General features: G+C 41.5%; 1 protein-coding gene across 2 annotated transcripts in view; it reads left to right on the top strand.

Annotated features, from left to right (window-relative positions):
- The window catches only part of LOC117250073 (fibroblast growth factor 14-like), a 68,479-nt gene extending 48,875 nt beyond the window's left edge, over positions 1 to 19,604 (top strand). The window contains exons 4-5 of one of the 2 annotated variants that reach the window (XM_033616056.2): positions 14,943 to 15,141; positions 18,041 to 18,549. In XM_033616056.2, the coding sequence (XP_033471947.2) occupies positions 14,943 to 15,141; positions 18,041 to 18,189 (348 nt within the window). In that variant the 3' untranslated portion in view covers positions 18,190 to 18,549. Of the gene's footprint in view, positions 1 to 14,942; positions 15,142 to 18,040 lie in introns of both variants that reach the window. The other variant, XM_033616055.2, reaches the window with a different exon arrangement.
- The last annotated feature ends 7,841 nt before the right edge of the window (positions 19,605 to 27,445 follow it).

Consider the following 27,445-nt stretch of genomic DNA (forward strand, 5'->3'; position numbering starts at 1 on the left):
TCCGCACACTGAAGACACGTTCTTAGCCGAGATAAATGGATCATTAGCCAGTTAACATGACAAACTCATCATCCCATCTCATTATGCTGCTCAGAAGAACCACTGGGTGATTTTAGTACAACTCCCTTCAGTTAGCCGGTGTGCAGACCATTACATTCACTGTGTCCGGGGACCCGTCTGTCTGCAGAGCCTCTCCTGCTCCGTCTGCAGCACAATGAGGCAAAATGAATCACCTCAAAGTGCAGTTACAGACAAATTTTGCTCTAAATTATACAATAACTAACTTGCATTTAGGTTTAAACTCAAAGAATTGAAGCATGCTTGATATAATAAAAGCTTTTTTCATGTCAGGAGACAGGTGCATCAGACAGAGTGAGGGAGAGAGCTGAGAAGACAGAGATAATTGCTTTTAATGGATGATAATGAAACATATTTGTCGGATTATGTATAGGTATGTATAAAGTAAGCATGTCTAAGTGTCCGTAAATGCCATTCCAGAGGCTTTTCCTCCTTGAGTGTATGATCCAGATAATGAAAACAAAATAAGGTTGCAAATGAAAAAGGCTAAATGAATTTAAAAACTAGAGCTAAATTAGTCAAACCTTTGTCAAATCACTGACATGAGAGAAGGATGAAGGAGGTGCAAGTGGAGGGGAAGTGAGGTAGAGGAGCAGCGGTCGGCTGCTAGGAGATCTGCCTGAGCAGAATATGAATTATTTCCATGCTGACTCTTCAGAGAGTTCACACTCTTTCACTGGCGTCGCTTCTCCTTGACATCATCCCTCTTTCCTCCCCTTCATTTCTTTTTTGGGGTGGAGATGACAGGAGCCAGAGAGGACGGGAAAGGAGGTGAAGGGAGGAGAAGACAGGAAAGGGGAGATGACGGAGTGAGGGGACAGGGGGAATAGAAATGGTTGGGAGGGGAGGAGATGAAAGGGGGGGAATGAAAGGGAGAGGTGAATAAAGGTGAGGCCAGGGCCAATCATGAAAGAAAGAAGGAGAGGGGAGAAGAAAGGACAGACTTCATTGGGAGGCAAAGAAAGGAGGTGAGGAAGAAATAGGACACAGACAATGAGAGGAAAAACGACATAGGGGAGGAGGAAAAGACTGTAGACAGGGAGTTAAAAGCTAGAGAGGAAAGAGGAAAAGGTAGACAGAGGAGGACAAAGATGGAGAGAAAGGAAAGAAAGGCTGTAGACAGAGGAGGAAAAAGGTGGAGAGGATGTAGGAAAAAGTTGAGGACAGAGTAGGAAAAACCGATAAAGGAAAAGGTTGTGGACAGAGGAAGAAGAGGATGGAGAAGACAGAAAAAAAGGCTGTAGACAGGAGGAAAGAGATGGAGAGGAAGGATGACAAGGTTGTAGACAGGAGGAGAAAAGGTGGAGAGGATGAAGGAAAAGGTTGCAGGCAGGAGAAGAAGAGATGGAGAGGAAGGAGGAAAAGGTTGTAGACAGAGGAGGAAAAGATGAGGAGGATGGAGGGAAGTGTTGTAGACAGAGGAGAAAAAGACGGAGAGGAAGGAGGGAAGTGTTGTAGACAGAGGAGGAAAGGATGGAAAAGGTAGGAGGGATGTGTTGTAGACAGAGGAAGAAAGGATGGAGAGGAAGGAGGGATGTGTTGTAGACAGAGGAGGAAAAGATGGAGAGGAAGGAGGGAAGTGTTGTAGACAGAGGAGGAGAGGATGCAGACGGCGGAGAAAAGAGGTTGCAGACGGAGCAGAATAAAAGATGGAGAAGTAGACGGAGAAATGTTGTAGACAATAGGATGGAGAGAGGAGGTGTAGAAGAGAGAGGAATAATCGGGAGGAGAAAGACGAGATCTGTGCTGCTCTGCTGGGCTTTCTCAGCCTGTCGCTGAAAGTTACAGATGCATGAGGGCTTCCTGTAAATAATTGAAGAGGGGGAGTCCCCCCCTACACACACACACACACACACACACACACACACACACACAGTAGAAATCCCCTCTAAAGTTGCGTAGAGGGGAAAGTGAGGCTGTGTGATCATGTTCCAGCTCTGTGAGTGATGTGCAGGCAGTTACATGATAACGAATATATAAATTACATACAGCAGGTCTAATTTATCATGATGTCAGCGGCACTTGATGTTTAATTGGCTGCTGCAAAGGTCCCGGCAGGTGTAGTGTGTGTTGTAGTGTGTGGGTAAGGATGGTAGCACTGCGCCTGAAGAGATACTCATTAAACATTACGAGGGTGCTATCACAGCTACACTTTGTTTTATCCTGGTCTGAACCACAGCAGTGACGTTTCCCTTTGTGTTTGCGTGTAATTGGTTTGGGTTCAGACCGAGAGCATCTTGTTTATCGGACACAGTCTGGATTATCTTTCATCCTGCCGGGTTAGTTATTGTGGAGGTGTCAGGAAGTCGATACAAATCAGATTATAGTTCCTGTACCTTCGACTAAACATGGTGCACTTATCAGCAGTCTTTGCTGTAACATGTTAGATCAGGCTGCATTTTGCCCTCGGAAGAATTTTTATTAACAAAAATAACTCAATACTCCTGGAACAAACACTCATCATGGTGTAAGACATCTCAGGCACACTGTGACTGCACTGCAATCATTATGATCAGAACATGATGTACTGAGTACAGCATGACAAGGTGTTTGTGGGGCAAATATGCTATTAATGCTGTTATTTTTAATTGCATTTAATATCTTTTTTATGTGTCTAAATGATGAAAGGACATGATTGTATGTAGCACAGTGCAGACAGACAGTCACGTATGTTCTGCATCCAAAACCCAGGGTAAATTTGGCTCATTGGCACCATGTGGTTACGTTTTTATTTTGAGATATTATGGCTCACATTTCTCATTACCAAAGGCAAAATAACAAGATGAACCTTACCAAAATGTGTCACAGTATATGTAGAACTGCAATTATTTTTCATCATCAGTTGATAATTTAGTTTATCAGTCATTTAGTCTGGAGGTTCCTAACTTTTTCTTTAACGCATCAGATGAGCTCATGTACCCCTTCATCAATACTATTGGTCAGGTTCCAAATGTGTTCATTACAATATATCATTAAGTGGATATTATACAGCATTATTCACAATATTTTACAATATTGTTAGAGTATTTTTTTCATACATATAAACTGTCGATGTCAAGGTTAGTTTGGTCAAGTCTACATTTGTACTACGGCTGGCAGAGGTTGGCATTTAGATATTTTAACCATTTAGCCAATACTTTTTCAACTGCGTATCCATTACTTTTAGTTAACTCTTTTAGCTATTTATCCATTACTTTAAGTTAGCTATCTATTTCAACAGTACACACATTATATTTAGCTTGTATTTAAGCATTTGCACATCACATTTACCTTACTGATTAGACTTCTCTGCTCGTTTGCCATCTTCTTTTCATGCGCTTACAATTACAACACATTCAAGTTACAGCTGACACCATATACTGCTTATTTTTTATTTTCTAATCAACTAGATTTTTTTTTCCCCCGAATTAGTGTAGCTGCACTGCAATATCGCATGTATGCCTTGGTAACGGCAGAAGTACCCCCAAGGGTATCTCTTTCCCACACACCCCAGTATCTCTGGTTGGGTAACACTTATTCAGTCCATGAAATGTCAGAAATGACTAAAAAAAAGCACATCACAGTTTCCCCTAACTCATAGGAACACTGTCAAATTTATTAAAAACCCAAAGATGTTCAGTTATATAACGTAGAGCTAGAGAAGCTGGACCAGCAACTGTTTGATAAATAAATGATTAATGAGTTCTCAAAATTGTTGACAGTTCTACTTATTCCCTAATCAAATGATTTTGATTTTTGCTTTTTTCATACTTTTGTCAATATAGCAACTTATCAAGATAATTCTGAAATAATTACTGTAATACCATTTTCAGCTATATTGCCTGCCCCGTCTCAAAAATTTAAATATCCTTTTATAGTGCATTCTCCATGCAACAGAGCAAGTTGAGCCTTGTTCCTAAATTTATGCTGCTCAGCTCCCAGTGAGATTCTTTATCCTCTTATTGCAAATTGTTAATGATATGCTGCAAACTTAGTTATACATGGTAGGACTATCTTATTAATCCCAGATCCCAAGCATCTGGCAGTGTGTGGCTGTGCACATACGTGTGGTGCGCGCGTGTGTGTGTGTGTGTGTGTGTGTGTGTGTGTGTGTGTGTTTTGGGCGTGTGTGCGTGCGACTAACAGATGGCACAGTGTGCAATGAGCTGCTATGTGATAATTATGGAGCATGCTGGGGAAAGTGAGGGAAAGAAAAAGTGCTGATGAGTTTGGGACTGTGTGTGTTTGTGTGTGAATGAGACTCAGAGTGATGGGAGTGTATGCCAAAGTGTGTGTAACACATGCCTTGGTATGTATGTGTATGTGTGTGGGTGTATCAGGGTGGTTGGTGGAGGTGGAGGTGTCAGGATGTCAGCTCAAAGGTGAAAGAGAAAAACGACACGTTTCCTGCAACTGCCACTCCTACTATCATTATTATTATCTTCTTCTACTACTTCTACATGAACACTGTGAGTGAGATGACAGACAATTAATGTGGGGGGGATAAGAGAGGATAATGTACCTAGATCATGACTGAGGCTTGTGTACACCAGTGCCCCCCGAAAATCTGCTTGTTTTTGAAATCTGAATTTTGCTGACTGTCCACCAGCCAAGATTAGAAATGGAAATGTATTCCTCCATGCCAGCTCCTGTGAGTCAGACTGTTAGAGCCCCAGTCTTTCTGCTGGAGAGGTCCTGAGAGCCTGAACACCATCAATTCAACTCCATCCTCCATCTATCTTTTTCACTCGCTTGTGTCTGTGCTAAAACTCCTCTCTCTTCCTCCTTCTCTTTCAGCCCAGGTATCCTCAGGTCATAGAAACATCTTAAAGTAAGGGACGGCAAATAGCCTGTGGTCAAGTCTGGTCCTTCTCAAAAACTCTTCATCCCCCTGAAGGAAATCTGAAGGTCGGGCGCGTTTCTCGCAGTAGAAGTCCAAAGCCCGTTTAAATCCCAATAACAATAACATGAATTTATCCTCCAATAATTAACACCCCCATGTGGAGACTTTGTCTTTGTCTGGGTCATACTGTGGACAGCTCCCGGTGCTGGAAAGACGGCTAGTACACCAGATAAATAACATAAAAAATAGAAGTACATACAACTAAACAATATGGTCACAGAATGAATAAAAGACTAAATATTTTACTTTCATGTCTGGTCATTTTTAGGACCCATCCCTCAGGGGACTAATCAGACACATGAGCCAATAACAAACTTAACATTCCAGTATATTAACTCTCTGTACTCAGACATCCCAAACATCAACCAGGCAAAATAAATGAATAAATAAACCTCCTAAAAACAGCGCTTCAGGAGATATCCCACAATGGAAAAATAAATAAATAAACTAAAATATAAAACACACAAACACAGCCCCCTGAGGACAAGACTGAATACATAGATCCAAGACAAAATCTACATTTACATGAATCAGTGCCAAACACTTTTACCATTACTAACTACACTATAAAAATAATGGTAAAATAAACTCTTACCAATACTTACACACATGGCCATTCTTCTTCCCACAAACAGTCTAAAACCCAAAGATTACTACGATATAACCAAAAATTCTGAGCATGAAACCAGATAATGAGGAATTTGCTTGATAAGTGACTGAAACAATCAACCAGTTATTAAAGTAGCTGCTGATTAGTCATCATTAATGATTAATCATTAATTATCAACTAATCAACTAACCACTTAAGCTCTGTTTTATTCATTACAACATAAAAAAACAAGATGGAGAGACCTTGCGTGCCCTTTTCTTTATCGAGGATTCGTCCTTCCATTTTCATTTCACCTCATATTTTTTTCTCTCTTTTCCTGAGCTACAGCATGTTTTCTTACAACAGGATGTTTTCAACAAATGTTGGTGTGTGTGTGTGTTTGTGCGCTCTACGTATGTGCTTGTGTGTGTGTGTGTGTCTGCCGCATGTCTGTGTACGTGGGCATGGACATCCATTCACAACACAGTCGGTACAGCACTCAGACAGAGTGAGTCCTGTGATGTCTACATTCAGAGAGATGAGAAGGAAGACGAGTGGCAGAGAGAATAAATGTTAGCCATGTGAGTCATCATGACACACATACACACAGACACACACATTTTCTGGTGACTAGAGAATGAATTAGTCGCTGGCATGTCTCTTCAAAGATGTCACTCTGTGCATCGTGGTATTGAAGCACAACAGGGCAGACATCACACTCAAATTGCAGGTTTGAACAAATCTATCGTTTGACAGTCGTTGCCGGCGTATATATAGCCTTCCCAACCCTTTTCTAATGAATCACAGTCTGCACCTTTTGTTTAGCTGTTCAAGGTGGTTTACTGAAACACACACACTCAAAGACATATTCACCTTTAATAAAAACTTAAAGGCTGGCTTATTGTTTGAAGTTTAATTCAATTCTGCAGAATTGATGAAATCTGCAAACTGAATCGCTGCCAACAAAATCCTGACGTTTCTCTGATGCTGCCATTTTATCCTGGTGCCTGTGGAAAATCTTCCCAAACCCAATGTGCACAAATAAATTTACAAAAAAAGACAGACTTGATCTGATGCAGACCCAGTCAGACCAGACCTGAACAGACCCTCACAGAGAATGAACACCAACACTAGAACCAGCAGTTAACAAGCCGCTGTGGTTAAAAGTGCAGCAATATGATAATAATCTTCTTAGAACAAATAAAAACTAATCCAAAAATAATTTGTTTATATGCTTCAAAGACTAATTTATAGAAATAATTAAAAGTTCTATTTTCACAGGTGGCAAAAAACCTTATCCGACCTGATTAGACCGAGTGTAATTTGGACCTTTCCAGAAATGTAAAATCCTTCCTCAGTGTATTTATAAGCCCCTGTGCAGCATTCTGCTGCTGATAGGCTTGTACTGATAATTATCGACGTATTGAAGTCAGCAAAAATTGTCAAGGTCATGTCAATATATCATACTGTACGGTACTGCTCTGTGTTTATGTGTTTATTTGTTTCCATAAGAATCTAACCAACATTGCAGCCAACGGGATGCCAGAATAAACAGCAGGGTTTTCCCGATCATTATAAGACTTGGGCGCAGCGCCTAAGCTTTTTTTTCACGGCACCTAAGCAGAATGAACAGGAAAAAACACCTATGCTGAGTCATGTTTTGCTGTCATCTCTGGTCGCGCTCTTTCTGTCCTCTCGTCTGCTCTGTGTCGGAGTTTCACAGACAGGTGTACATGCATTATGACAGGCCTGTAAATAAGTACTCAAACTTGTATTTTATTGTCTCACTGGTAACTGACTCAACAGGCCTCCATGCAGCCTTTGTGTGCATTTGTGAAAATCATGATATGAGATGGTGGTATTAATGTAAAACAGAGGACTCTGTAGTGGCTGTCACCTTCAAATATATTATCAGGTATGTGATGTTGAGAGCAGAACCCCGACTTGGTCACTCACTTGGTGTCATCAATATGTTAAGATTTAGAAAACAACAGATGATTTTCCAGGTGTCTAGATAAAGATTTATTTATATCCTCCTGATACTATCCACCAGCTCTGTTTCCCAACCAGTCCTTCAGGAGTGCCTGTGCTCTGAGTTGTTGCTCCAGCTTTAACACACCTGATCCAATTAGGAGCCACACATTTTCATAACAGGGTAATTGGATCAGGTGTTGCAGGTCTGGAGTGGCTGCAGAGCACGTGGTGTTCCTGACACGCCGAGATCGAGGCCGTGATTGGAGTCAGATGTGCGCTTTGATTCGGTCTGTCTGGGCTGGAGGACATCCTTTTAAGTCCCCTCTCAAAGCGCCCTCTCCACTTTTGTTTTCATACACTGACACTTTTCTTTCCACTCCTCCTCTTCCTTCTTCTCTGTGGGCTTTCTTTTCTTTAGAATGATTTGTTTACCCACAATTCCCCTGGGTAATTAGCGCTGTGATAATAACTGGTGTTGGAAACAAACACACCCACTCACTGAGCACTGCACACAAACACACACACGCAGACACACACACATATATACATACACATTAGGATGAAAAACAACTTCCTTAAGCTTAGTCGCATTAAGTTATTTTACAAGTAGAGCAACTGCAAATTTCAACGATGCTTCCTCCAGTTTATAAAGCAGGAAAGTGCAAAGTTGTCATTTTTCATAAGTAAACACATTTTCATCAAGGTTTAAAATAAGAAACAAAGGCTGGATGATAATTCATTATTACCAATAAGTAAGCAGCTGCTGTTAAAAGGTCCCAACAAATTCACACTGACAGTGAAGCGACTCGACTCTGTTGTCAAACCCTTTAATGACTGCTAGGTAATGTTAGCCATGTGGTGCTAACAGTTAGCCCTGTCACTGTATGTGTGCAGTTGTCCCCAACACGGTGCTCACAGCTCACACTGCACCACAGTAGGCTCCTAGTGGCACTTGATAAACACAGAGAGAGATACAGGCACAGAGGGGCTGTCAATATGCTTCATGCAGCCCTACAATTAGATAAGATTTTACTCGTTTAAATGGTGAAGGCTGTAAGTGTACAAATAGAACTACAAAGCTTGTTTAAAACAGCACATTTGGTCTTTGCAAACGGAAATGATTCACATGTTTATTTGCATACAGAGTGGGGAACTGAGATCCGGTCACAAGTGGTCACTAGGGACACATGTGGAGACGTGTTCTTCTGCCAGGTATGAATAGACAGACATAGAGCTGTCCACTTGTGATCGGATCACCCAAAACACATGATAATAACAGGTATAAACCTTTTCATTAGTTGCAGCCCTATTTAGCATTCTTATGTTGATTTCAAGCAGCCTTAAAAGTTCAGTCCCAGTTCATGATTTCTTGGTTATAATGAACAGGAAATAATGACAGCCAGGCATCTTCAAAAAACACAGGGTGCATTTAAAAAACAGCTAAACCAGAAAGCTCAGCCATAACTAGAATCATGACTCTTTGTTGCATTGCCAGCACTGAAAAAAATAAACTGCGGGGAGGTTGCTTGGTGTGACTTTCAGTCCATTTTTCATTTTTCAGCTGCAGTAGAAATTGGCAGTATTTTAGGGGGTTTTCAGCAAGAAGAAGGGAGAGACTAGACAAGCATCAGAAACAAACAAGGGACATTTGGAGTTTTCCAGACAAAAGAAACAACAACGTGTTCATGTTTACCTGACAAGGCCCTCTAGTCTGTCAGGAAAAAGGTCTGACATTATCACGGCACTGCAAAACCTCCAAGGGAGGAGATCTGGGTGGATTGATGGGTCAACAAGACTCGGACATGGCAGTCATCAGCATTGTTTTAACCATTGCTCCCTGAACTCAAACATATCATTCTTGAGCTTAAATTGAATTAACTGTAGCAACAGCAGATGAGAAAACAGAATCTTTTTGATAAAGGTCTATTTATGTTTGGAGGCTGTGACAAATGTATTTGTTATTTAGTTCGGAGGATTTGTGGAATGTTTGGGACCTTGTGAGGCTCACCTCTGAAAGAACACACTGTACAGGTTACGCGAGGTGGAATTACACGTGTGTATGACAGTGTACTGTAGTCCCGCCATAGTGATTGATTCACAGTTCAGCATCACATTTCACTCCTGGGCACCATCACTGTAACATTAGCTGTGTTGTGCACTGTCACTCTTTAATTATCTGCCCCTAAGTAATTGTTTACATCCTTTCATTTACTTAAAGTGGAAACAGACCAACACTTTTCACAGGTTGTTCCACTGTCCACCATTTCTGCTGCTGGGAATAGTGACTGTAAAGAACTTAAATTAATGCTCATTGGTAACTGGGGATAGCCACTGAGGCGCTTTCCTCTTCCTGTTTTGGTTGTGCAGTGGTTGGTGCACTTCCTTTTGTACCATAAATTGAGCCTTAATTTTCCTGAGACTCTGGAGACAGAAACCCTGGTGGATTGGACACGAAAAAGTGTCCAGGTATGGACAGCTTGCATGCTCCATTAGCTTGGAGGTGTGCAAAGCTTTAAAAAATTAGAGCTGGGGTGAGCAGTTTTAAAAGTAGGCCCAGGGGTCTTCAACATTTTTCAGGCTAAGGACCCTGAGCTGAAAGAGAGACAGAGCATGGACTCCAAGTTGTCGTGTTTTCTCTGTTGCACTTGCCTGTAGCTGCTCAGTCACCTGCAGTTGTGGCAAAGGTGCATTAGCCTCACCCTCTGCACTTTTGTCGATGGTTTCTTTCTGGAGCGTCTTTTGCACGCTCAAACCCATTACTTTCAATGTAGATGTGCATCATGCGCGCTCACAACCCAAAGTGACGCCGTAGCGGCGTGCATTCAGTGCGACACGCTTGTTTTTTCGTCCGGCGCACAGCTCCATGACCTGCTTCTCCCTCCAGTATTGTGTCAGATCCCAGTTCCCCCCTTGGGCGGTGTCTCGCCTACTGTTTCCCATGGAGCTCTGCCCCGTTTGAAAGGCGAAGGAAGCCTGTATGTGGAAAGATGTGCCTCCGAGATGTAGAATGTGTGTTATAGAAGAGAAACGCACATTTCAGGACCGCTGACTTGTATCATTAGAAGCGACATGTCCAGTGATTTTCAGCCTCCTTTCATATTAAATAGAGGGGGGACAATTTCTGACAGTAATATTCTCAGCTGTCAGGATGTGCCTGCTGTAAAGGGTAAATATAATCATAGAAGGCTGAAAATCACAGGACATGTCTGTTCTGATTATACAAGTAAGCAGTGTAAAGCTCAAGCATGTGGGGGCCTCCTTTCATATTTAATAGAGGGGGGGGGGGGGGGGGGGGGGGCTGGGGCGTATCTAAAAGTACAGCTGTCAAGATGCCCCCCGCCACAGGCCTTTGCCACCTTGGTCTCGAAAAAACCCAGGGAAAACCCTGGTTGTGTACTGTAAATTAAATGGGTTTTATGGATAAGCCAATTTATCTTCACTGATGATATGTTAGATTCATGTTTATGTGTATTTGCAGACGCATTTTAACTTAAATTAAATTTAAATTATCAAGCAGTAATTTGGTGGCCTCCCTGCAGTAACTCTGAGGACCCCTCTCTTAGGGGTCCCGGACCCCCTGTTGAAGACACAGGAATTAGCCTGTTCACTGATGCATGGAGCAGGTTAGGACATCTTCATTGGGAAAAACTAAACCAATCTAATGGTTGCTCATTAGTATCATGCCCCGTTATAAAGAGGTGTTAAAGGGACCCCATCTTAAAGCTGATGGTGTCATTACATTGTGCAATCAACCTTTACCTCATAATGATAAGTTAAAGCTAAACTTGTCTATTTCCACTTTAATGTAGAGCAATAATATAAAGGTTTGGCTTGTTTTCCTCCTGCAAAGCATCCTTTAATGTTGTTTGTTTTTCCATTCACTGGGATCAAGAAACTCAATTGCAAGATGCAAAAGGTGCAGTAGAAATGATAGATGTGTGTTACTGAATAGGCAAACACTGAGGCTTTCTGCAACCTGCTCCTGCTGGATTCATTATCAGCAATCTCTAGCTGTATCAGAAAGTTGTGGAAGAAAACACAAGCGGCCTGAGCTGACCCTGTGGACTCCACATGGTGTATTTGTAGTCATCATAAACCTTATGGCTCCCTTAACTTGCATTTTTGAGGAGATGCAAGTTAGCTATGGTGTAGCTACATGTGTGGGCTTTGTTGTTAACTAATGATGCACAAGAATGAATCAAGCTTCAGGCTGTCAGTCAGTCTCTCTTCAGCCCAGCGAGTCAGATCTTGAAGGGAGAACTTGCCCTGGTCAGTAAGGTCACGGGCCTGATCTGTCAGTGTATTATTATGATGATGATACTCATTCTTCAACAAGACATGTTGCTGATTGTCTGTGGATTAAAGGCTTTAGTAAATTACAACAGACCAAAGGAAATGCACTGGAACACTAATTATTAAAACGGTTTATTGTTGTATTGTGAATCTGCTTCTACTGGGGAGCTCCCAGTGGCCGGCAGTCACTCTGTGGTAGCACTGGGTAGTTCTAGTTGCCAAGTGTTGTCATTAGTGCAGCTTGGTGCCGTGCCAAGAGTGGAGATTGCTTTTCCCACTCTGGTTTTAAGTTTCTTATTTTTAGGTCTTAAATGGACAGAGAACAAAGTGCTGCCTGTATCAATTTGGTATGTTTTGGAGCACAATGTTTCACATGTTAATTGCCTCGTCTCTATCTGATCGCGGCTGCTGTTCAGGCTGCATGCACGTATGTGTGTGTAATTCAAAAGATAACAATGTGCATGCATGTGTGCAGCGCGCTCTCCTCCACTAAATCTCTGCAGAGCATGGAGAAATGACAGAGGGAGGGGGAAAAAAAGAAAAGCGACGAGAGAAACACAAAGATAAGAGAAGGGAGAGAGAGAGAGAATCCCCCTGCTGTTTTTCCAATCAGGAGGCGTCGTCCTCTTCACTGGGTGATTTATTCTCCCTCCTCTCCTTCACGTCCCAATTTCCAGCCCCACCACCACCACCCCACCCTCCGTTTCTTTCATTCATTCTTTTCTCCCTGTCTTCTTTCTGTGGGCAGCTGGTGAACATAGCTATTTAGAAATGACGACAGAAACACATTCAGGCAGGCAGTGTTGTTAAAATGACTCACCTGTAAGGCTGTGAGGTTTTCATCTGAAGTAATTCGAACAGTTCACTTTTTCTCTCTGAATTCAGCCGGGGATAAATGTTTCTTCTTCAGACGAGACCGAGAGACGCCTCGACATCAAACATCTTTAATTTTAAAAGCAGCATTAAATGATGTATGACCTCACTGGCCAACATTAATAAGTGTCTGGCACCGCTCTGTGCACGCCAGCAAAGATCAACCTCCTTAACAACTGAATAATGAATCCGGTGTGCAGGTCAAGACTAAATATATATTATGAATTTGTTAATTTAATCCAGTAATGAAGAATGTTAAGCTCTTCAAAGAACAAAACCATGGTTACCATTTGATTTATGTGTGTCACTGACATTGCCAATAAATAGAGCATTCATTCATTATAACCTTGTCTTGTTTTGTTGCCAGCCAATCATTTAGTCACGTTTCATATCCCAGCAAGCCCCCCTGCACCTCCCTCCATTCATCCCCTAGAGCCACAAGTGTGTGTGTGTGTGTGTGTGTCTGATCCCTCGCAGCTGTGTGTCGGTGCCACCCAGCCCAGCCTTAAATAAGTGTCTTCCTATGTTAGCATGAGTGGATGTATTAGAGCATGAGCTACAGCGCATTATACGTTAAATTACCAATGCAAGTGTTTGTGTGTATTTCATTCTCTCACTATTGCAGCCCCCCCCCCCCCCCCCCCCCCCTTTCACAAGCCAACCACCCACCCACTGACCCCTCCCTCTCAGCGCTGGTTGGTTGCCACGGCTACAGTGTCGCCTCTCTTCCTCATGTTGCTATGAGACTCGGACCAACAGACCTGAGCTGAATGACAATGTGTCTGTGGCTCTGGCAAGAGGCCCACAACAACCAATAAGAGACGGTCTATACAAACACTTCCCAATCTGGGGTCTGGGGACCTCCGGGGTGATTGTTTGGGTTGGCAGGAGCCTCCTCAGCCATATGAGGCGTAGTTTATTAACACTATTTATATCCTCAGCAATTGTCTCAAAGAGGGAATGTGTCAGTCATTGTTAATGATTATGAAAGTTCCTTTATGAAATGTTGCCCTAAGAGAGGAGATAGCAATAGCACAAAGATACATTATTTTACATATTTTATATTAACAGTGGATCACTGGCTGCTGTGTGTAATGTGAAAAGTGCTTCTCATAATAACAAACCCACAGAAAAAGGTCTGATAACCCACCTGCCTGCCAAGTAGCAAATGTCAGACAGACAAAGTAAGCTGGTGAAGGAAGTGGAAAAAGTAGCAGCTAAAAAGTGTCTTAAATTTTCACCATTTGTCATTGTGACAGAGCCAAATCCTCTAAGCCAGAGTCAGCTTGATGTGCAAATTGGCAATTCCCTGCTAACATGTGTGCCACATCAACTTAATAAGGTGATAATATGTCAGATGTTTGCAGTATGTCACACGCCTCCCAAGTCCTCTAAGAACCAGAAGATGCAGCTTTAAATGATTGTGTAGGTAATAATATCTGGTGTTGTTGAGAAGCTCTTAAACCCTGCTCAAAGACAGTTAGATCAGTTGATAATCATTAGCTGCAGCCCTAATATGGAAGTTTGCTAACCCAGCCTGATGTCATGCTGTGTTGATGTCATATAAGAAAACAGTAGAAAATCCCTACTAAAAATGACATTTCATTGACAAAGCTCCATCTTTTAGTTGTAAATACTGCTCGAGTATTTGCAATTCTTTTGATTTCTGGAGCCTGACTTCTCCGATTGCCTCGATTCTGACCTCCGCAAAAGGAGAATGTTTCATCTCAGGCTGCCTTTTGTACTTGCTGTGACTCAGTAGTGCAAGAGGACACTAGGGAGACAGGATTTTTTCTCCCAGTAAGAATAACACCTTGATTCAGAGCTGAAATATGCTCCGCTGGAGGCGCTTGCGACCATGGAAAAGAGTTCTGACACATAACAGCAGAGCTGATGTGGGCGGGAGGGTGAGATCTTTTGGGCTTTGTGTCACCAGAATCAGTCAGCTTTTTTATCTGTTTAGTTTGTTGTTCATGTGTGTACAGAGAGAGAGTGTCTGGGGAGAGTAACATGGGTTAAAGCAGCACATCATTCAGTCAGTGCTGTGCTGCTCCTCCCTGTCTGTGGCTGGGCAGTGTGGTTTCATTGTTTTCTTATGTCAGATTTATTGGCACACTGACATATATATATATTTTTTAAATCCTTGTTTGTGTTATTCATTTTTCCCACATACAATAATTGTTAAAATACTCCTTTTCCCAACATAATATGACCCATATCGCTTCCTGTCTGTCTGTCTGTCTGTCTCCTCAGGAACTGTTTACAGCCGAGTGTAAGTTTAAGGAGTCGGTGTTCGAGAACTACTATGTGATCTACAGCTCTATGCTCTACAGACAGAAGGAGTCGGGCCGGGCCTGGTTTCTGGGCCTCAATAAAGAGGGACAGGCCATGAAGGGCAACAGGGTCAAAAAGACCAAACCAGCTGCACACTTCCTGCCTAAACCTATAGAAGGTAACACACATTCACACACACATGATCCAGGGTTAATTCGTTTAGTTTTATTTCATTTTTGGTTTTTGACCGGATTCCTTTGTTTGCTAAAATGCTTGTGGATGTTAAAGAAACATTATGCAACCTTTTCACTTAAATAACAGCTTCGACGTTGGCTGTTCTTGTACTTTGTAACTTTAATGAGCGGATAGGATCTCCCAAAGAAGAGTGGAACACTTTACAGCACGATGGCCATAGGCGGCCTTACCTATGTTTCAACCGTTTCAGTTGAAACGGGCCCCGGCCACCAGGGGGCCCCCAACTGACTGACAAAAAAATAAATGCCGCAAGGAAGACACAATAATAAATCACTGCCTGCCATCACCTAACTAGCTAGCTAACATCCCTAACGTTACAAAATGAAACGCACATACCAGAGTGGTGTTGAAAAGCGAAAACTAGCAGACATCAAAAGGAAAGCTGTGAGTAGTCTTCCAAAAGTGACCTCTTTCTTTGGTCCTGCATCTATAACAGCTGCACCGAGTACAGCAGCGACTGCCGGCAGTCACATAACGCCAAACAACAAATACGGGAGAAGGTGAAAATAAAGACCTTTCTACTGAAACAGCTGGTGATAATGATGACCAAACATTATCGTTTGAAGCACCACATGATGATAGTCCCACAACTGAGACAGGTGAGGGAGATGCCACCACCAGCACTGCAGCCAGGGAGAAAGTCCCACTGCCATTCACAGAGACAGACCCGGCATGTTGGCCAGAGCGTATTACCAGTGACCAACGGATCGATATTGTTCGGAGAGGTCCCGTTCAGATAGAGGACTTTAACTTCCCACAGAGCCAAACACGCCGCCATTTTACTAATGACAGATATTTCATAAGGATGAAAAATGGAGAAAAAATACGCAGGTCATGGTTAGTGTATTCAGAATCATCAGATTCAGTTTTCTGTTTCTGCTGTACCCTATTTGGCAAGCGAAATCACAGTCTCACTGACGGGGGTTTCAGAATGTGGGAAGGACTCACTCTCACACTCCAGGATCATGAGAAATCAAATGCACACCGTTCCAACATGGACAGCTGGCGCGAGCTGGAGACGCGCGTAAGAGCGCACAGTGCCATTGACAAAACATACCAAGAAATACAAATGCTGGAGAAAAAACACTGGAACGACGTCATGAAAAGGATAATTGCAATAGTCTGTCACCTTGCAGAACGAAACCTTTCTTTTTTTCCTCCGTCTGTCTCCGTCACCAGCTGTCCATGGTGCTGAAATGACGCGGAGCACTCATTATTTTTGTTGTTAATGTAAGTTGAGAATTTTGAATTTTTGATTTTTTGGCTGAATTTTGAAAACAAATCTGTAGAAAGTTGTTTCTCTTTTATTTCCGTTTCTCTGACTGAGAGAGTGCTCTGACCACAACTGGACAAAAATAACGCGGAGCACTCATTATTTTTGTTGTTAATTTAATTTGAGGGGATTGTAAGGGACAATAAAGTATCCATATCCTTATTTGTTGCAAACCAAGCTGAATCCTTGCCTTTTCTGCTGAGTCCCGGTTTCTTGCCCTGGTTATGATTTTAACACTTGGTCACAATGTATCGTTTTACATGGGAAAATATGTGCGTCCTTGGGACGCATGGATGACTTTACTGCGTTCTTTCAGCTTATAATGCGTCACGGACGCAGGACGCGTAGCTGGCAAACATAATTATGTTTATGTTTTACTTGATAAGGCCCCATATTAAGTATTGAAACGGGCCCCCTGATGCCAAAGGCCGCCTCTGACGATGGCATACACCACTAGCTAGCTATAAGAAGCTAGCTCAGTTTTATCTTTCTTATTACAACCTTTAGATTCAAGTTGTCCTCACAAAGTGTTGTAAACTTTGTACTGACATCATGGCAGAGGCGAAGAGGCCTAAAAGGACATTAATAAAAGAACCATTGTTGTAAAAATCCAAACCTCATACACTGTTACGAATGCATTAATTATACTTTGTTATTGAACCAACTAATAAAAGGTTGCAAACTGTGTATACTTTCCTGATGGGAACTGGCGGGAAAACAACAATCCAGCAACAGAGTGTGCATCCCTGTCACTGTTATTTAGGAGTTTGAGTTGCAGGGTGAATGATTGATCAGTTTATGTGACCAGAGCTGATCAGATCAGTGGATGAGAGGAGCAGCTGCTGCAGAGGCAAGTGAAAGCAAACTATTCAACCTAGCATAACATACGGTTGATTTTCACTTGCATCTGGCGCTCTGCTGCTCCGTCTGTGCTCAGAGTACAATCTGCGCTCCAAGAGTGTGATGCAATTAATAACTCTGAATGAACACTACAGCTCCAGAAATATAAAATCAATATGTGGCGACAGATGTTGGTATCGTGGCGGGCTGCCACCGATAAATAAATACGTGGGAAACCCTGCTGTCAGTTGGCATGTTCCCTTGGCTTCTGACGTCATATTTACTGGTTCTTAATCCTTCAGCTTGTCAACACAAGGCACAAGGCTTCATGAGTAAGGGATGACATTGATGAAGTTACAGTCTTAGTTAGCAATCTTTCATGAATAATATTGGCAGGGATGTACACTCTGCTGATTGTCTTGGTTTTCCCAGTAGCTGTGAGACAGATCACTCAGGCAAATACCAATTCTTGCATAATGCTGCTTCAAGTTTTATTTTATTTTTTAGTTTTATGAGATTATAAAGACAATTCTTGTCCTCCTGCTCTTTGTTTCCTTCATTCATTCATGCTTTACTTATCTTGTCTTTTACCCCTTTTAATCCTTGTTACTCTCCTCTCTTCCCACTCCTTCTCCTGTATACTTTCTTTAATCTCTCTCCTTCCTTCCTTTCCTCACCCTCCTCCCTTCCCTTTTTCTCCCACCACTAGTTGCGATGTACCGAGAGCCTTCATTGCACGACGTAGGGGAGGCGGTGCCTAAACTCGCCGGGGGCCCGCCTTCCAAAAGCACAACCAGCGAACCGGTGGTCATGAATGGCGGCAAACCAGTCAACAAACCCGACAAAGAGGAGACATAACCCAGCCCCCCGTTTAACTCTCCCCTGGCCAACCGGAGGCCAGGAAAAGCCAGAGACTCGCCCCGCTGCTGTGCTCTCACAAAACTAAACTGCAACAAAAGGTAACCAAACAAACAACAGCTCAAGTTCTGACTGGTCATCAGTGGGGCCACACGTCCCGCCTCAGCTCTTCCCCTGTTGGACAGATCCGATGTTGTGGGGAAGAGCACTGCGGCTGGTGGCGGGGGGGAAGAGGAGGATGAAGACCATAAAGTCAGGCCAATGCCAGACGGATATTTTGGAACTGGGACAGCCCTCATGTGGGACACGAAATGACTTCTTAAAGTATAAACAAAACAAAGAAAAAACGGAAAAAAATGTCGTCTTCACCGGTATTTTTCTGTGACAATCTGTAAGAATGAGGCCCCTTTTTTTCCTCTCCTGATAGTACTGTTTTCTGTTGCCAGGTATGCTTGCTTGCTGGTGGCTACACACACACACACACACACACACACACACACACGCACACAACTCCTACCCAAAATCGACCACTTGGATTCGATCTTTGAGTAAATAAAGAACAGATTAAAGCAAACATCGGGCAAAGAGAATGCTTTAAATACCAAACACTGATGATTAAGAGGATGCTTAGTCATCGATCAATTAAGATTTGGCACAAGACCTTCTCTACTAAACTTATAATGAAATGTACTTGAAAATGACCCTCTGCATTATATACAAGGCAACCCATCGTATGACACGTCCCTGATTTTAATCACATACGATATAGCTGTTAAAAAGAGAGAGTTCTTATTTGACACCACATAGCTTAAAGCATGTTTGTCTTTTCAGTATGCCTTTGTTATCTTTTTGTTGGATGGTTTATTACTGTATTCTGCATACACAGAGCACTAGTGATTATCGAGCTATGTTGTTGTACAGACACAAAAGAGATTTTAGTGTCTACCTCTCTGTCTTTTTTTTTTCTGTCCCCTTTTGAATTCCATAACGTCACTGACACAAGTGTAGCTCAGGAGAGGAGGAGAACAGCTGACGTGTCAAATAAGGAGTTTTGGTATCAAGTTGCTCAAATTAGTGCGTAGCTGAAGCCAGAACGATTTCCACAAATTCCCTGTTTGTAGCAACACGGAGTGCACAGGAGGCATGCTGGCGTCCAAACAGCATGGTAGCAGTCAGTGTTTACATGGAGTAGCAGAAATTGCAGAGGGTCAAACCTCAAGAACGGTCAGTAGTATTTTTCCTTTCTGTTGCCTTCCCAAGTACTTGAAGTTAAAGGTAGGAATGAGGGTAAAAATGAACAGGGTAAATGATGTTAAAGCCACTTTGTGTTGAACTTAACTGCCCAGTGGTTCTTTCAAAAAAGACACTTAGGTAGACAGCAATACACGCCACTACCCTCCCCTAATGCAACCTGCACCTGAAGATCAGAGGTCTTCACATGTCCTAATCTTCAAAGTTATTACAGCTCTCAAATAAATATTAATTTTAGAGGAGTGCAATTTTAAAGTAGCATATATACACAGTATGTGGATACTTTGCACGAGTGGATGCAGATCTGTGTGTCACTGGCTACATTCAGACTACAGGCAAATCAAATTTTTAAGACAGATTGTCCGCACTGTTATTTGCAAGTGATCAGATTAGACTTGTGTGTAAAGACAGCACCAACCTATCTGCATGGGTTGCTGTGTTAACAACATCTGTAACGACGTGGCTATGCTGATGACGCAGCTTTCCAACGCAGAAGCATAAGAAATGGAAAATGTCCCCAACTAAGAATTTACAAAGTCGAATCTGATTCATCAAGTGTTGCCGATCATTGACTCATTGTCAAATCATGTTTTGTTTTCTTTTGCTAAATGATTCATGTTCTTAATTTTGAAATAGAACTTGTTTTATAATTGTACGTCTTCCATTCAGCCCTGTATATTGTGTGTACGGGATGAGTGTGTACATGTGGCGCTGTCCACAGTAAAAAGAGCGAACATAAGAGATCGATAGACAGACAGAACACGTCACTTAGTTTGTATTCTGCTTGCCGTCTGTGGCTGTAAACAGAACTTTGAGACAGAAAGATGCAAGCCACTGATTCTATTGTGACAGAACCATTGAGAAGTCTAAAAAATATTTAGCGCTACCAAAACAAGCTATGATTTATAGGGAGAAACCAAACAATTCTATGTAAAAATCAGACAGTCAGCACCACCGTGAGCTGAATGGCATGATGCTTTGTTTCTTAACCACATTTTCCCGCAACTGTGACGATTCCACTATGAGATTAGCAGTCGAATCAGGCTCCTTAGATCAAATCGTCAAGTCGTTGACTATCCAGCGTCGCCCCTGATGGAGGTCGACCATTTTGACCACCAAACAATCACACTGTGAAGTCGTGGTGCAGAACTCCTCTGTTGTACCACACAGACTCGTCCATAGTGCTCATCTAGAAGCAGAATGGATCCTGCTCAGCACTTCTGTCCCTCTGGATTTGACGTCATCATTGTGTGACGCATTGCCAGTGATGCAAAAGATACTTTGAAATCCGATATGAGCGTCCAGGCTGAGAAATTGCATTTCAGATCACCTCCAAATGTGTTTTTTTGCTGTCCACACACTCTAAAATCAATCTGATTACAATCTGGATATAATGAAAAATGGATTTGGGATTGCAGTCTGAACAAGGCCAGTATGTCTGCGTGGATCAGAGCTGATCTGATCATATGCATTTTAATTTCAGGAGGAAATATAGTTTTTTGACAAGACAGAGGGTGTGAACTTCACATTGTGGCTCTAAATTAGCCTGCACAGCGTCCTATACCAGCAGGTTACATTACTAAAACAGTATTAGAAATGTGGTTTGTATAACCACCAAAAACAAACAGCACACACTGATTGCAGTTTCAAATCCCACCACCGAAATGCAGCTCTGAGTGAAATGTTTCGAACTACAGGGCAGAAAATCAAATGCCTTGAAATGAAATTAAACCAAATAGATTCCCATGCTTTGCCCTCTCACTGTGACAGTCAACATGGCACCAATCTGTTCTGGACTTGAATCCCGTTCGACACCCAGGCTCTCTGTTTACTCGTCTTTCTAAGACAGCAAGACTAGACGCCAATTAACTCTTCAGAAAGTTACACCAGTAGTCCGTCATATCCCTGAGGAGACGTTAATACTGTGATCCCACACTTCATATTAGTGTCAGCGACAATGAGGCACAGATAAATGAATATATTCAGTAAGAAACACAAACTGTGCGTCTCTCTCGCTTTGAATCCTGATTTTTAAGCAAAGTAACCACTTTGCATTTTAATCAGATCCTTGAAACACTGTCATATTTGCTGAAGATGAATGACCTCCACTGACGTTCCCAAAACTACAAAGAGACAAGACAAAGCGGCCGCCCTAGACACAAAACCACAAGGCTATATGATTAATCCTCACAGTTGTTCCGACATTAAACGAGCTACCCCCAGCCTCAGCAACAGGTGTGTGTCTGTGCAGCAGGTCAAACACTGCAGCTGTTGCACACAAGCCAAGCCTCTCCGACATGTTTCATGTTGTCACGCTGTGTTGTACTGTACAGAGGATACACTCGGCTGCTGAAGAGACTGTGAAAATACAAGACAGCTCACAGTGTTTCTAATTGGCATTTCTCAGATTTGTTCCTCACATTCACCACATTTTTCTCTCCTCTGATTCTCATTAGCTGTTACTTGCCTTCAAATATGTGTGGCTGAGCAGCTCACATTGCGTAAACATATCTAGTCTCACATCCATAGCTACTGTTTGATATAAAGGTATTTTATAAAAGCCAGATGTAAGTGAAATATGTGTGAAATAAAAGAAAGATCAGAGTTTCTGTGTACCCTGGAAATCTGCAAGTGCACGTGACATGTATCTCATGACAATGTTTGCTGGTTGTAGATTCTGGCTATATGAGTGCCTCTTATCCCCAGCCAAGCTCGAGATGTGAGATCCAGGGTGGCTGCAGATTTATGCTAAACACTCGGCCGTCCTGGGCTCCAGCAGGGTTTATCCAAGATTTCCAAATTCTCAAAGTCGCTCGACTCCAGCTCTGTTGAAGTGGGATGACGGTAATGTGGAAGAAGTCTTTTAACCGGTATTGTGCTTGTGTCACGTCAAAGAAATGTGGATGTAATGTTGTGTCACAGTAGGGGTTACTACGTAAAAAAAAAAAAAAACAAAAACCCTGACAATCAGGTCTGTAAACTTTTATTTTTGAATGTGTCCTGTGTTGTCTCCGCTGCTTGTGTCTAAGAAGCCACTTTAATTACAGCATAGAGTATGATGTTTTTGTACTTGCCTGAGCAAACGTTAAGAGATACAATCCAGGACAGCAACTGCTTTCCACTGAACGATTATCAAGCAGCTAATTTGTCTGCACTGCTGGCAGAGGAAAAAGATCGACTTAGCAAAAGAACCAAATCTTCCTCCGTTCAAAGAGGCCCAGCTTGTTAGGTTAGAAGTAGGGTCCACGTCGTGTGAAAGCAGCTATTGAAGATCTGTGGCACATGCTCAAGAATTAATGATAGCTGAGGCCAGAGAAAAAGGGGCCTGGTTTCCTGGCTGCTGACCAAAGACACTGCTACAATAGTGTTTCCAGACTGGTAATCACAGTTCCTGGTTCAAACAACGACGGCGCAATTACTGTCAGTGTCTCCTGAGAGATTTCTCTCCACTGGTGGTTCGCCAGGTACCAAGGCTACAATTATGAGATATCTAACAGCGAGCTCTGCACAGGAAAGAGAGCAGCTGATTTAATTAGAAGTGAGCAATCATGACAACCCAGGTCACTTTTAATTTCCACATATAAGTACCACTCGTGTTCTCATGGCAGGTACACATGTAGCCATCTTACTTTGTCCTGCATGAACTGTAGCTCTGAAATCAGAAAATGGACACGAGACATAATGGGACAAAAAGGCTTGTGTGACCCGACCACTGCAGTACAGGTGCACTTTAGAGACACAGGGACATGTAATGGTTCGCACTGTACTCATGATGTAGCTGGTCTCCCTCAGGTTTTCTTTTCTTTTTCCTTTTTTCTCCATTCCACTTTATTCCTCTGACAAAAGACTGCCTTATTACATCTGAATCCGAAACGAGACAGTAAACGCACTCTCCTGTTGTTGTTTTTTCTCAACATTCATCCCACACAAACACACAAAGCAGACACACACTCTTCATCTTATTTTACGTTTCAATTATCCTTTGATCCCCAATCTTCTGTTCACTGTAACTATGCTAGCTTTTGCTCTCTGCTCGTTTTGTAATCACGCAGCCAGAGAACTTCTTCCCACCTCCTCTTTTCTCCTCCTCTCTCTGTTCGGACTGTTTCCCACTTGTTGCATGTTTTTTAAAAGAGGAAAGATGACTGGGGCTAATGCATGTGGTAATTTAGGAAATGTGTTATCATAAACAAAACAAACATTTACAGTGTAGCACCAGTGAAACTTTGCATCTTGCTCGTTGGTTTGCTGCAGCCACTTTTGATGTTTGTGTAATTTTTACATTTTCCTGTGGCATCGGAAACAACTCACAGAGACACATTGTTTCCAAGCACAATCCATCACTGCATTACTGGAGCAAAGGAAGAATGAATCAAAATTACTTCATATCGCTAACATTGTTACACTAATGCATGCCTTGCGTGGAATACTTTCAGCAGAGCATCAATATTTAATTCTGGAGGCTAAGAGCAGGAAAATTATAAAAAACAGTAAGTAATTGTTTGATTTCCTTTGCTGCTTCATTTAACAATGCTGGATTGTGCTCAGGGAGTTATTTTAGATGCTGGTAGATGTAGAAATAGATGCCCTGATTAAGGACCATCACACAACATATAGTATTACGTATTGTGACTTTTAAGGTGGGCAAAAATGGTGTTACGCAGCTGTAAACTAACGAGAGATGGTTTAGGTTTTCCTCCTCAATCAGTGCTGCCACTGGTGGTCACATGCTGTATTACAGCAACACAGAATTGATTTAACATGGTTTGTATTGACGTCAATGAAAAAAAACATAACCCAATGCTGTTTTTTCCCACCTTCTAATCATAAAGGAGATTGTGTACCGTCGAGTGAGTCTGGGTTTTCAACATTCTCCCTGTACCCAATGTCAAGAGGAACTGTGTGACCTAAACGTCCAGGTTATATCACTGATATGTAGTGTCATAGTCCTGGATCAGGGGTTAATGGAAACTAGTGCACACGTATAATTACATGTTCAGTTTCAAAGTGAGACTGTGATTAACTGCAGGATGGAGAACACATTGAATAAAGCCGTAGATTCACAACCTTCTGTGTCTGGCTAATGCAAACCATGCTATGAGCCAGATGCAATGTCCCAGGTGTTTACCTTAAAGGAGATTACTCTGTCTGTCAGTAAATGTACAGTTACCTTTACATACATATTATGCAAACAGTTTGTCTGCACTGTACAGTTTGTGTCCAATCCATTGTATACACACAGAAAACAATATTGAATAAAGGATTTATAGAAAGGAAGTGTGGCTGGACTGATTTACTGCACAGTGTGTCTCTCTCTCATCCGTTTATTTCTGTATAAGATAAACTTTCATAGATGTCATCACTGACTTTATTTATCCATTCAACTTAAGCACTCTTCATTTATAGGTTTACTCTTCATACCATTCATGCTTTGTGTTGACTGAAGGCCAGGCTGTTTGTCATCACCCATTTCAGCACAGAGTTTAATAGTTTTGTAATCATTAGTTCTTGTTTTTCATTCTGTTTTTAGTTTTTGTTTTCAATTCAGTTTAGCGTCAGTCAGTTTCAGTAGTAGTTTTACTGTTTTTATTATAATATGTGGGGCATTTGTTTATTCAGGGGACATATCTAAGAAGTTCAAAATAGTTATTACAATACAAACAACAACACTTTGTGAAGGCAGTTGTTGCCTCCTCATGCTTGTTGTGACCAAACTTACGAAAACACGACCTAAAGACAAGGGCTGGCACAAGAGAAGGTTTTCACCACACGACAACTGGAACCAAAAGAGTTCATAATTACAATATCATTTCGAAATTTATAGAAGAAGAGAAAGTCTGTAATGACAAAAGGAGCAATTACATTTAATGGATAGTGAAAGGGCCATCAGTTGGCATTAGTGGAGGGAGACAAAGCAGACAGAAAGAAATGGAAATTACTTTAGAGGCGTTGGATTATTTACACAGTGTAAATATTTTATATTTAGATTACATTATGTACACAATGTAAATATATGTAAATATATGTGCAATATTAACCTGACATCAATATTTCATTTTTAATTATCACAGTTATTGTCAATACCTTTATATTATGAAACCTTGAAAATATATGTTTCATATTTGTTTTGTTTTCGTTTTGAAATGCACAATATTGATTTAGTTAGTCACAGTTTAGTAAGTTTTTAGTTTAGTTTAAGTTGACCATAATAACCTTGTTCAACGGCAATAAAGGTTCAGTAACTGGCTACATTTAAGTGCCATTGTTGCTAAGGGTGTAGCTTTGTGTTGCTGGCATACATATGTATATCATCCTACAATTAGTTTGTGGCAATTTGATGAATTTATTTTGCAATTTACACCTGTAAACAAAATCAACTGAAGTAATTAAGGTATTGACACTACATTTTGATAGCAGGCCCCTCAAAACTATAACAATGCAGGGGCTGCAAATCTTTTTTAAACAAGGTGTCACTATTAGCAATTCAATTAAGATATACAAAGTACTAACAGACAAACACAGAACCAATAAGAATGAAAATCCAAGACCAGTTGAGGGAATCCCAAAAAGAGTAAGAAGAGAAAAAATAAATAATTAATAATGATGACAAATTAATTAACCTGTGTTTCATTACAAGTTTTCAGCTTCTATATTTGCCACAAAAGTTGAAAATGGTTGCCAGGTGGCAAAAAAGCGTGTGGTTGATCCTTTGATATAACAATGGATTTTCTCCGCTTGTAAATAATACATTACATCCTTAATCCAGTGTCCATATGTTGGACATGAAGAGTCCTTCCAGAAGAGAGCAAAAAGAGACAATGTCCACTTGGGCTCTACTTAAGTTAAGACATCTAGAGGAGTTACTGCAAATATTGCCATGGACATAGATGGGGCAACCAGCTGTCCAAACAATGCTGAAAAAGTTTTGAATAATAAATCCCAGAAATGAAATAGTTTCGGACAGGAGCTTCAATTTTGATGCAAAGTGTAAAAGATTAGTGTACCCAAATTTCACACAGGAAAAAAAGAATCCAACTAAGTAACAAATGTAATTAACTCTGTCGTAAACCACATTAACCAAAGACACAGAGAGAAGCAGCATCAGTCAGTTTCCACAGAGCAGAGTTTGATGGAAACACCATTAAACAGCTCCACTATCAGGCAGACATGTATGGAGAGAGCTGTGGAGACAGCTCGGCAGACACATTCAGACAGGTTGACAGGCAAGAAGACACATACACACAGACACACACACACAATCACACCGCACTGCCTGGCCTCCTTTAAATGACAGATGAACCAGCAAATACTGTAATTAGATGGATGTCATTAAGATTTGCATATGTAAATTTAATGTAAATTAGGTGTACTTTAAAGGGCAACATGGTGTTTAATTAGCAAGATGGGGGTTATAAAGAACTGTAACTTTAATTATATCCAATGAAACACTGCATGCTTCATCTCTCGTTCAAACTGATGATCGTTGTAATGTTTTTCATCACTTGTTAAAGTATTAGGATTATGGACTCGGTCGTGATTTCATTTCCTGCAGTAATTCTTCCTTAAAATGTTTTCCTTCTGTCACTCTCTGTCATTTTAAGTATTTAGTTTCACCATCTGTTCTGCCATCATGTGCACTGTCACATCTTTTGTAGCCTGCTGCATAAATTTAGGTTTTGACTTCCATACTTTGTCATTCTTCTGTGCTTGTGTGATTCATCTCTCTGCAAACAAATGCAATCGCTTTAATGTGAGCAATGTGATGTTAAGAATAGCTTCAGCTGCTAATTTGTAGTTCCTCCGTGGTCATGTATATATCTGATACAATTTATATTCTGCAAAAGCCTTATCATGGATCTGTTATTAGTCGTTATCTTTCTCTGTGTAAACATCCATCACATACACATGCATCCTCTGCAGACCGTGTAATTGATCATTGAAGGAGTTGATGACAGGATCTAGATCTGTGGAGTCCTTCTGTCAGCACAGTCTAATGTCTTTTAAC

The sequence above is a fragment of the Epinephelus lanceolatus genome, chromosome 24, assembly GCF_041903045.1.
Source record: "Epinephelus lanceolatus isolate andai-2023 chromosome 24, ASM4190304v1, whole genome shotgun sequence".
Classification (NCBI taxonomy): domain Eukaryota; kingdom Metazoa; phylum Chordata; class Actinopteri; order Perciformes; family Serranidae; genus Epinephelus; species Epinephelus lanceolatus.